At 43.3% G+C, this 12535-nt stretch overlaps 1 protein-coding gene across 3 annotated transcripts in view; it reads right to left on the bottom strand.

Annotated features, from left to right (window-relative positions):
• EHMT2 (euchromatic histone lysine methyltransferase 2) overlaps positions 1-12083 on the bottom strand; it is a 56470-nt gene extending 44387 nt beyond the window's left edge. For all 3 annotated transcript variants that reach the window (XM_061619450.1, XM_061619452.1, XM_061619451.1), the window contains exons 1-4: positions 11976-12083; positions 6667-6715; positions 5361-5603; positions 1410-1696 (exon numbers count right to left, since the gene is read on the bottom strand). In XM_061619450.1, the coding sequence (XP_061475434.1) occupies positions 1410-1696; positions 5361-5603; positions 6667-6715; positions 11976-12005 (609 nt within the window). In that variant the 5' untranslated portion in view covers positions 12006-12083. The remainder of the gene's footprint in view (positions 1-1409; positions 1697-5360; positions 5604-6666; positions 6716-11975) is intronic.
• Positions 12084-12535: the final 452 nt, after the last annotated feature.

Below are 12535 nucleotides of genomic sequence, written 5' to 3'. Positions count from 1 at the left end.
TGGTTCTCTCATTACGCATTTTAAGGACACTAAGCAAAATCAATTGCTTTAAGGACACTAAGCAAAATCAATTGCTTGAAGAGTACATGTCCAGAATTTTCCAGAAAGCAAAGGCTGGTAGTTACTTGGTAAAACAGAGTTTCTCTGGAAAGTAAGTATCCATTCTGTTTCGTTGGCAAGAATCTTAATCAAGGATGGGGAACCTGTGGCTCCAGATGTTGTTGGACTCCAATTCCCATCAGGTCCAGCATGACCAATGATCAAAGATTATGAGAGTTGCAGCTCAGCAATATCTACAGGGCTACAGGTGCCCCATCCTGGTCTAAAATTCAGTGTGTGCATGATAATCCTATATATTCATAGTGATTTCCGTTCTCCAACTGCCTTTTGTAGCCAAAACCAGTCCCATCCATGCACAAGCATCAACAGGCCTGGGAGAACACCAAGGTCTGCAGAAGTACAGAAAAAAAATCAATAGAGAAAAAAAATATATCCTATGGGGGTGAGGACTGAAAATAGCCCAGTGAGGACTGAGAAAGTATACACATCTTTAAATAATAAAAATAATAAATTATGCAAAACCAAAGACATTTGGTTGAATTTGCTTAAATTATTCCATTAACTTTTGGAGTTCCTGGTTGTGGAATCCCAATACCTATATCATTACATTATTCTGCTTCCTGTACCTCAGACTGAGTTCACACATGTATGGTCATGACTTGAATGTAGACTGTAATTACTTACATGGAGGAAATCAGATCAAACAGCCACAGACATGCACCATCACTCAAACATGGTACTCAAACATGGAAAGATTTCAACCACTCAGCTGTAAGTTACTTCCACTCTCAGAGATAGCATGCCTCTGAATGCCAGTTGCTGGGAGTCACAAATGGGGGAGAGTGCTCTTGCACTCAGTTTCTGCTTGTGGGCTTCCCATGGGCATCTGGTTGGCCAATGAGAGAATAGGATGCTGGATTAAGAACACATTCATGCCATACATTTATTCCACTATTATTCCAATTTAAACAGTCATGGCTTCCCCCAAAGAATCCTGGGAAGTGTCATTTGTAAAAGGTGCTGAGAGTTGTTAGGAGACTCCTATTCCTCTCAGAGAACGACAATTCCCAGAGTTCTGTGGGAAGAGGGACTGACTGTTAAACAAGTCAGGAAACTGTAGCTCTGTGAGGAGGAGTCTCCTCTCAGCATCTTTCACAAACTACACTTCCCAGGATACTTTGGGGGAAGCCACGACTATTAAAGTGAAATAATGGAATAAAAGCATAGTGTGAATGTGGCCAAATGGGCCTTGGCCTGATCCAGCAGGGCTCTTCTGCTGTTCTTAAGCAATGGACACAGGTGTGTCTTGAGAATCAGCCCTCAGACAGAGCCAACATTTATAGGCCTACCTGCCCACTGTTGGGCTTTGGCATGGTTTTCCGGGCCCGGTGAACCTTGGGCTTGGCCTCTTCTACTGCTGGGGCTGGAGTCGGGGCAGGGGCAGGGGCTGGAGCCGGAGCTTCTGCTGCGGGAGTCCCAGTATCACCAGGCAGCCGCGACCCAGGCATACTCAACAAACGCATTGCCAAACTCTGGATAGATGTTGGGGACTTGCTGGTTCCAGTGAGGGACATCTTTGCCCGGCTGGGTCCACCTGCTTTGCTGGGGGATGAAGGGAAAGTCTTGGCAGCGTGACCTGAAGTGGAAGAAGAAAAGCAAGTGGTCATTAAGAGTTATTGTAGCCAGTGTGGTGTAGTGGTTAGAGTGCTGGACTGGGATCTGGGAGACCAGGGTTCAAAACCCTGCTCAGCCGTGCTCACTGGGTGACCTCGGGCTGGTCACTGTCTCTCAGCCTCACCTACCTAACAGGGTTGTTGTGAGGATAAAACAGGGAAGGGAAAAACCATGTTTGTATGCCACCATGAGCTCCTTGGAGAAAGGTGGAATATAAATGTAATAATTAAATTAAAAGTTTTAATGATGTCAGATGTAGGTCAGGTGGGCATGGCTTGGCCAAAATGGCCTGGTGAGCCAAAACAGAGAGGCGCAGTCAGCCTAATTAAGCCTGTGGGCCAGAGGTTGCCCACTGGCTGTTAAACCCTCCATTCCCAACAGCGCTCCTCAGTCTTGTTCTATGTGTGGAGGCCACACAAGTAAAGACATCAGAGGACTACAGGGAGGCATCTAACAACTTTGCTCCCCTAGCACCTTCTGCAGAGCCAGAATCTCAACAGCAGAGCCCCAGAAGGAAGTCCTAGCCTTTCAGGAACTTAACATCTGGCTGCTTTGGCAGCCATTTCTTAGCTACTGGGTTCAGTTCAAGGTTCTGGTTTCAGTGTACAAAGCCCTATATAGGTTGTGACCAGGATACCTGAAAGATTGTCTTACCCTTTATATACCCATTCAATCACTATGTCCTGCAGGTGAGGACCCTCTGCAGATACCAACTTATCAGGAGGTCCGTTCCACACAACACAGAAAGCGGATCTTTAGTGTGGTGGCACCTACCCTTTGGAACTCCCTCCTCTTAAATAGGCACCATCTCTGTTATCTTTTCAGCGCCTACTGAAGACCTTCGGCCTTTTAAGTAGAGACCTTATCCTAGTCTGCATCTGTGTTGGAATTGCTTTTTAAGAAGTTTCTACAGTTTTTTAAAAAATATGTTTTTAAAGATGTTTTGTTTTAATATATTTTAAAGTCTGTTTTTATGATATTTTAGAGTGTTTTTAGTGTTTTTGTTTCCTGCCCTGTGCTCCTACTGGAATGGTGGGATATAAATAAAATCAATCAATCAATCATGAAATAATACTCTTTTGTGTGATCATATGCATAAGAACGCTTGTCTATTTTACTGTATCTACCATATATTTTAAGAAGATGTTTGTCTGTTCCCTGTGCATTGGGACACCTCTTAAGATATCACAACCAAACTTTGCATGATAGTTTCTGAGATCAAGGAGCATGTTTTCATCTCGGTTTGGATACCATTCTGAATCACAATGGTGGACTAAACCTTTCAAAACAGCACTGATTTTTTTCTTAGAATTCCCGAGCAACACTGGGTACAAGTCTGCTAGTTTTAAATATTTATGAAGCCACGTTGAGAACTTTGGTTAATAGGTGCAGCATAACATAGGAAGCTGCCTTACGAGTCAGACATTGGTCCATCTATCTCACTATTGCCTACCCTGACTAGTAGAGGATCTCCAGAGTTTCAGGTATGAGTCTTTCTCAGGCCTACCTGGAGATGTCAGGGATTGAGCCTGGGATTGAGAAGAGAAGACTGGGGGGAGATATGAGAGCAGTCTTCAAGTACTTGAAAGGCTGTCACACAGAAGAGGGCCAGGATCTCTTCTTGATCGTCCCAGAGTGCAGGACATGGAATAATGGGCTCAATTTACAGGAAGCTGGATTTCAGCTGGACATGAGGATAAACTTCCTGCTAACGGTACGACAATGGAACCAATTACCTACTGAGGTGGTGGGCTCTCCAACACTGAAGGCCTCCAAGAGGCAACTGGACAAGCCCATCTCTCAGGTATGCTTTAGTTTGGATTCCTGCATTGAGCAGGGGGACGGACTTGATGGCCTTATAGGCCCCTTCCAACTCTATGATTCTTTTACCTTTTTCATGCAAAGCAGGTGCTTTGCCACTGACCTACAGCAGTGGCCTTATAGGCCCCTTCCAACTCTATGATTCTTTTACCTTTTTCATGCAAAGCAGGTGCTTTGCCACTGACCTACAGCAGTTTCTGTATGGTCCATATAATGATGAATAAAGCTATGGCAGTTGATATGGGAGATCCATCTCAAAGGTCCAGGGCCAATGTCAGATTGATGCTGTTGGCCACCTGCTGAGGTCTATGGAGACCTCTGGCCCTAGCGCTCATCCCCTTTCTCTTGCTCCTTGTTCACTTGCCCTATCTGAGTGAGCAAACAGTGACAGGCATGAGGAAAAAGAGCAGCAGTCAAGACATGGCATCCCCAAGTAGGTCTGGAAAAGTTTCCTTTCTGAAACCCCAGACAGCCACTGCCAGTCAGTGTAGACCAGACTTCCCCAAGCTGATGCCCTCCAGATATGGCGGATTACAACCCCCATCAGCTCCAGCAAATGCGGCCAATGGTCAGGGATGATGGGGGCTATATTTGGGGAAGGATGGTGCAGATCAGGAGTGAGGAAGCTTTTCCAGCTCAAGGGCCACATTCCCTCATGAGCAACCTTTCAGGGACCGCGGGCCAGTGGTGGGCAGGGTGATGATGTGACTCCTTATTTTTGTACAGTTGGCTACGTTTCAGGCACACAGAAGTCAGAGATTTCTACACCATCTCCCCACATCTCCCCATCCTCCATCAGGCAAGAATTGTCACAGTTCAAGGATGCCTGCCAGCCAGGCAAAAACATTGGACAAGGAAGCAGAGCAGGAACAGTGAGGGGTGTCATCTGGGGACAGGGTTTGGCCTAGAGACAGCCCTGAGGGCCAAATAAACAGGCTTGCAGTCAGAGCCAGATTAGGTCCCTGAACCTCAGTTCCCCTGCCCCTGCTATAAACAGTACTAGATGGCCCAATAGTCTGACTAAGCGTAAAAACACAACATCAGAAGAAAAAAGTTCTGAAGTACTTTGCATAAAATAAAGTAACTGGAAATCATTTTCACTAAAAACATTCATCCACTAAAATCACCCAACACCAAAAAATAACCACCATAGCCACATATGAAACTCCCCCCCCCAAAAAAAAACAGACACCAAGTGCCAGCCCATTAATGCTGACCACCAAAAGAATGGCAAAGTCGGCACCAGGCAAGTTTCCCTGGGGAGAACATTCCATAATCACAGAAAAGGCCTGCTTTTTCATTGCAACTTTCCAAACATCTCATGGAAGGATGAGGGGCTCCTCAGATGTTCATCTCAGGTTCCAGGTAGGTCCATATGGGAAAAGATAGTCCTTGAGGTAACAAGCTCTTCAGCAATGTAAAGCATTATAGGTTAAAACTGGCACTTTAGATTAGGTCCTGCTGACACACAGGCCACTCACTATACATTTATTCCACTATTATTCCACTTTAAACACTCATGGTGTCCCCAAAATAATCCTGGGAAATGTAGTTTGCATAGAGTTGTTAGGAGAGCCCTTATTCCCCTCGTGCGGCTACAATTCCCAGAGTGGTTTAAAAGTCAGCCCCTTTTCCGAAAGCACTCTAACAACTCTCGGCACCCTTCACAAACTACACTTCTCAGGATTCTTTGGGGGAAGCCATGACTGTTTCAAATGGAATAATAGTGGAATAAATGTATGGTGTGAATGTGGCAACACACGTACACACACACCCTTGCCAGTCCCCGCGTCCTTCCACCTCACCTGGCAGGCCTTTATTATTTCCTGGACTGGGGCTGGTGTTTGAGCCAGCTGAGACACCCCCCGTTTCAGGCGACATTCCACCCATTTCTTTATTGCTCCCGGCCACTTGTGTTCGTGCTCCATCGTCACTGTTCCTGTTGGAGGCCAGCAGGCTCTCTCCCGCTCCTCCCAAGCTGCTTTTGGGCTTCCGAGGAGACAGGGATCCTGAAGAGAGATCAGGGCCATCTCTGGAGGACACCACGCCTGGAAGAGACACACATGCACTCATTTGAGAAAGGAGCGGCAGAGCATCCGCTTTGCAGGCAGGAAGTCCCAAGTTCAATCGCCAGCATTTCCAAGTACAGCTGGGAAAAAGTCCTTGTTTGAAATCCTGGAGAGCCACTGCCAGTCAGTGCAGACAATACTGAGCTGGATGGACCAATTGGCCTTACTCAGTATAATGCAGTTTCCTATTCTTCATCGTTAATATTTCATTTATGAACTGCTTCTCATGAGACATCTCAAAGCCATTTACAATATAAAACATAAAAAGAACAATTGCATGTATAAAAACAATTAACAACATATGTATAATTAAAACAACAACACATACAAAATCAAGTCTATCCTGCCAGTCAGAGTAGGCAACACTAGATGGACCAACTGTTTTGACTCAGCTTAAGGCAGATTCATACATGTTCCAATTATAAATATAGTTCTATGGGCAAAGGCCGTAGCTCAGTGGTAGAGCATCTGCTTTGTATGCTGAAGGTCCGAGGTTCAATCACTGACATCTCCAGGTAAGGCTGGGAAACAGTCGAAACCCTGGAGATCCACTGTCAGCCAGAGCAGACAGTCCTGAGCTAGGTAGACCAATGGTTTGGCCAGGGCCGTGGAGTCGGAAGCAATTTTGGGTGGAGTCGGAGTCGGTAGAAATGTACCAACTTTGACTTCAAAATAAAAACTTTCATAGGAATTTAGGAAAGTTTTCTTGTTCAGAAATTTAAATCAAATAAATATATTTTATGCTCTATCAATCTAGCCTGATGATTCACGTGGTGGTGATGAAATGCCGTGTGCTACCATTTTACTACAGTAAATTTGTTGTTACTAGTCAATATACATTTGCCATTTATGAAGGAGTCGGAGAGTAGAAAAATTGAGGAGTCGGAGTCGAAGGTTTGGTGTACTGACTCCACAGCCCTGGGTTTGGCACAACCTCCTATGTCTCACACTTGTTGGAAGGCTCTAGGGGCAGCTGGGTGGGGTGACAAAGGAAAACCAGGCACCATCCCATTCCCAATTCCAAGCTTCCACAAAAGCCTACCTATTTCGTCTGGTCCCACTTCCACCAATGATGCTGCCCCCGTCACACCCTGAGGAATAAAAGCAGAGATTAAAAACGCAAGCTGAATTCCATTTTCATTAGTAGATGGAGTTGGGGGTTTTGTGCTTTTGCTGGCACAGCGTCCTGGCAAAAAATGTGAGCTCTGAGTCAGGAAGTAGCAAGTTTCACATCATGCCGAGGCAGGCTTAAGCAAGTCCCCTAATTTCTCAGTTTCCTCATCTGTGATATGGGGATAATATTGGTCTGCTTTACAGGGCTGTTGCAAAGCTCAGCAAGATCAGAAAATCATAGAATAGTAGAGTTCAAAGGGGCCTATAAGGACATTGAGTCCAACTCCCTACTATGCAAAGCTTTCTGGACCCTTTCATCTTCTGATGTGATATTTTATTTGTGACTTTGTAAGCCACCCTACAAACATTTGTTGAGGGGCCATATGAAAACCTATTAAATAAAAAAACCCAAAAACTTATATGTCTAGTGCAATTTATGCTAAACCCGTTTTAATTTAGGCAGGCCTATCCACACAAGTAATTTGATTATGAACAATTGTTTTCAAACTGTTGATTTTAACCTATGCTTTGATCAATTTTACTTGTTTTTAAAGTTTGATTTTATCAGTAGTGTCTTATAAATATTTTATTCTGATCTATGTAAACTGCTTAGAGGGGTATACTAATCTTGTTAAATTAAATAAAACAAATATATCTTATCAAGGATAACAGAATTATCCTTTGTTACTGAAGGATAGTTATACTGGTGTTTTGTTTTAATGCTGACCTATAGTTTACAGAACATACAAATTTAAGATCTCTGGGTGAAAGGTTTATGATTGCTACTAGTAATATTTGTGCTCTAATCCATTCTGACATCTTATTTCTCTCCCCATTAACTTTCCTCCCTGCAACACTGTTCCAAATCATGTTCACTTGGAAGTAAGTCCCACTGAACTTAAACAGAAGTTATGCCCTGGTTAGTGTGTTTAGAGCTGCAAGCTCCTAGTCCTTATGACTGGGATAATATGCTTGAAAACACATGAACAGTATCTGCTGAACTCCCAAAAGTAGGATTTCTCAACACTGCCTCAGGTTTTTGTGATCTCACTCAGACCAATTTGGAAACAGCTCTCACATCTACCTTCAGGTAGGGAAAAGGTGGGGAGGGTCTAAAGGAACCCGGAAATTCTATCTCCAGTGTGGTTTAGTATTTTCCTACCTCTGGAGAAAGGTCAGTATGGTGTAGCAGTTAGAATGTTACACTGGAAAACCCAGCTTCAATTCCCCACTTAGCCAAGAAGCTCACTTGCTCAGCCAAGCCTACCTCACAGGGTTGTTGTGGGACAAAATCAGGAGAGGATAACATACACCACCTTGGAAATCCTCAGAGGAAAGGCAGGCTATAAAGTGAATTAACCAAATATCATTCTATCGCTGCCTGTCACCAAGTGTACAACAACCTTTATTATTTTTAACTTTATTATTATTTATTAGTTGCTTTCCTCACAAATATGACCCAAAGTGACTTACAACAACAATAAAACACTGAAACCAATTGTAACAAACAAACAAAAAAACCCTAAAAAACTTAGGCAACATGCAGCAAATTTTGTTTTTAGTGTTTTGCCCTTGTTTGCTACCCTGGGCTGGAGGAAGGGCAGGACAGAAACTTAATAAATACATAATATTTTAGAGAAATCGTCTACAGTAGGGCCCCACTCATACGGCGGGTTACGTTCCAGACCCCTGCCTAAAAGCAAAACCCACTGAAAAGCGGAAATCATTCAATAGAATGGTGCCCGACGCCTGAAAAACACTGTAAAAGTGGAACAAGCGCCGTATGAGTGGGGCCTTACTCTAATTGAAAGCCACCGTATTAGCGGGCTGCCGAAAAGTGGGGCCCTACTGTATATGCTTGCATGAATCTTGGTTGTTGAAATAGATCCCAGCAACACAGCAATCCACAACTTGCTGCCCTGGGATCCTGCTGGGTGGAAGGCCGGGATACAAATAAAATACAGTAATAAATAAATAAATAATAACGCTTTTTAAAAAAATGGCTAAGTGGGGATTTTAAGCTTTAAAAAAATGTTTTAAAAGTTGTTTTAATGTATTTTAAAGTCTGATTTTATGATGTTTTAAAGAGTTTTTAGTGCTTTTGTTTGCTGCCCTGGGCTCCTGCTGGGAAGAAGGGTGGGATATAAATCAAATAAATAAATAAATAAGCTTCCTGATGACCCTCTGAAGATACCCACCCTGCCCTATATTCTAAGTAAGACATCCAAAGAATAAAACCCTTTCCCATTCTGACACCTCCCTCCTCCGTAACAGTTGCTTCTGTCTTTTCTTTCCCAACACACTGTCTCCCCTCCCCTCCCAAACCTGAGCCAATTTGACAGAATTCCTCTGCCCCATTTAGAACTATTAAACAGACAAGCAAAAAGCAGTCTCAAGGCTTTCCTTCAGCCATCCATGGAGGATGAGGCCTGTTGCCAATGGTAGAACCCCACCCACCTCTTCTATGCAAACTGAGCCCTAGAACAGTTTTCTCTAACCTGGTGCCTATTAGCTGTTTTTTACTACAGCCATCCTCGTCAGTGACCCAAAAATGGACATTTTCAGTTGTTGCCCCTCAACTATGGAATGTCCTTCCCTTTGCCATGTATGAAGCAGTAACCATCAGTGGCTTCAGATGCTAGTCTTTTTGGCCAGGTTTTCCTTGACCCATAAGATCAGACCCAGTTTTTGTTTGTATGAATTCTCTGAATTCCTTTTTTTATAGGCTTTTATACTACTGTTAACTGGTTTTATGTTGTATTTTTGTTTTGATATACCCCTCGATTTACTATCTTTATGTTGTACACTACTTACAGATTTTTTAAAAAATATTAAGCAGTTTATAAATGTTTTAAATAATAAATAAATCCCTAGTCATTGACTATGCTAGTTGGGACTGATGGGAATTATAGCCCAAACCAGCAAGAAGGCAGCAGACTGGGAAACCCTGCTTTAGAAATGGAACAGATCCATTCCCTTGACCTAAGCCATCCTCTTCAAGGTAACAGTGTCTTTTCATGGGAGGCCTAGCCTCTCAATTTTTCGGGCAGCAGCTGAAGACCTACCTTCCTTTGACACCTTTTGGGTAGCATAATATGGGGTTCTAGTGAGACCCCAGCTGGTGAGAGTGGTTATATCATTATATTTTGGCTTTTGCACAACTGTAATGCATATGTGCACCATTTTCTGAAATATTTTTATTATTATTAATATTAGGTGTTTTGGGTCCCAGGTCAGGAGAAACTAAGGTTCTACAAATCATTGTTTCTTTTTTTTCTTTTCTGTTTCTCTGGCTTCTTCGTGAGACAATAAACTTATATATAATGATATCCTATATATGTATTCTCAGAAGTAAGCCCTACTGAGTTCAGTGGGTCTTATTCCCAGGTAACTGCATAGAAGATTTCATCCTATTTGTTACCTTATCTAAAGAGTTCAAGGTGATATACATGATTCTGCCCCCACCATCCCCCATATTTTATCCTCATGACAACCCTAGGAGGTAGATTGGGCTGAGACAGTAACTTACCAAAGACCACTCAGCAAATTTCAAGGGTCAGTGGGGATCCATTGCATAGTTTAATTGTATTTTAATTGTATATTTTTCTATGTTTTTAACTACATGTAGTTCTATTTGTAAGCTGCTCTGAGTTCCAGTTTGGAAAAAGGGCGGGGTAAAAATAAAGTTTCAACTCAATTCAATCCAAACCCTCATCTCCCAGGTCCCAACCCTACATTCTAACCATTACACCACACTGGCTCTTCCCTCTCTAAAGGGGTTGAATAATGAACAGTGAATGATCCTACGTGGAGTTCAACAAGCCCATCAATTTCAATGGGCAGCAGTGTGATGTATTTAGATAGGGTATTTGGCTCTGGACAGAGCAGATTTGACTTCAAATCCCCACTTAGCCATACAGTACAAAGCTAAATAGGCAGTGATGAACAAACCATTGTCCCTCAGTCTACTAGCCAAACCACACTGACTAAATGAGAGAGCCCTATGAATGCTACCCAGAGCTCTTTGCAGGAAGGGTAACATTGATAAGTTTTATAAGTAAATAAATAACCTGATAAGAATGAAAGGATGATAGTTTCATGAGGGCCCATCCAGATGTCTTTATTTTTAAATAATTGTGCATTCATGATTATTTGTGCTCATAATTGTATTGGGGGCAGTTATACACAACCCTTCTTTCAACACTGTTTGTGCCTGCAAAAGTTTCTTTTCCAGTCAGTCCAAGTCCTGTAACTTCCTGCTGATATCCAGTAACTTTTCATACCACAGATGTTCAGGGGCAGGGGATGTCCCACTTTTGCCCCTCCAGATGGCAATAATACAGTAACACTGAGGAAGCATTACAGAACAATTAATAAAGTAGAATGATGTGTGGACAGTCCAGTATAAATCCACCACTATGGCACCATTATTGCATCAATGACATGATGCAGAATTGCACCAGCAAAAAACACCAGTTTAGAGGGGCCCTCAGTTTCTCATGAAATAGGGTTTCTTTGTGAATTAATTCCCCAAAACAAAAAGGTAAAGAAATTAATCTGTCCAAACTTTCCTAATTATTTTGGAGCATGAGAGAGGTGCAGCGGGCTGGGTGGGATTGAGAACTGTCTGAAAGCCACATTAGCTGCCCCATGGGGGTAGGTCTAAGTGCCAGCACAGGTGAGAGTGGAAGACAATATGGGAACATATGTTGATAAGGGGCAGCTTAGAAGTGAAAGAAGAGAGGGTGAGCTGAATGCAAGCCTATACTTCCCCCTGATGCGATAGATTCTACATCACTTTCCTGTCCCCTCTTCCCACGAAGTAATCCCTTTCTCGTAGTTTACAGTCCTGGTGAAATCATAAAGGATTCACCCCTCCCCTCCCCATTCGTTGTATTAGAGATATTGGTTGCTCCGAACTAGTGCAACCTGGGAGCCGCTTCCCCCCACATCACTTTCAAATCACAACCACTCATGCCAGGATCAGATTTACTATGGAGTAACCCCCACTGCCCCCAAGGTACAAGCTCCCGATCCATGCAACAAAATATCTTTTTGCATTTCCGAATCACGCTGTAAGGAAGCCCCTCCCAGTTTGCAATGGGGAGCAAAAAGGAGGCCACGAGTGATGGGGACTAGTCGCAACTGATAAACCTCCGCCTCTCTCCCCTTAATTTTAAATTAAATACATATATATATATATATATATATATATTGCAAAGTTGCATCGCCCCCAACCTGCGCGGCTCCCGCTCCAGCACCCTCCATGGCCTCGCGCCGCAGCAGTGGCAGAGCCGGCCCCGCACTGACGTCACAGTCACGGAGCGAGTAAAGGGGAGGAGGGAGGAAACCAGTTAAAGGGGCAGCACCTTCAGATCGTGCAGTGCAGACAAAGACCGAAAAGGAGGCTGACCGGCCGCACGCAAATTAACCCCCTGCATCTCACTGAGAGAGGATCTGGGCTCAGTCCCTGCGGTATTTTTGTTCACTTTATTTAAAATATTTCTAACCCGCCCATCAGCATAACGTGATGTCAAGGCGGGGTACAATCATGACATAAAATAAATACATTTTTTAAATGTTCGAACCAAAACTGCACCGCAATAAAAGAGCAAATAAAAGAACAACAGAGTTAATACCCGCAGATTCCAACATCCGTATTAGGGCAATATCTTCATTAGGCCAACCAAAACATCACAGAATAATGTTGTGCGAGCTTTCGAGTTCTTCAGAACTCTTCATAAGGCTATATAGTAGTAAACAGAGCAATTGGGGGGAAATATTGTTGGCTAATGTTT

This window comes from Rhineura floridana, chromosome 3, assembly GCF_030035675.1.
Source record: "Rhineura floridana isolate rRhiFlo1 chromosome 3, rRhiFlo1.hap2, whole genome shotgun sequence".
NCBI lineage: Eukaryota > Metazoa > Chordata > Lepidosauria > Squamata > Rhineuridae > Rhineura > Rhineura floridana.
This window is presented reverse-complemented; position numbering and strand designations above follow the sequence as displayed.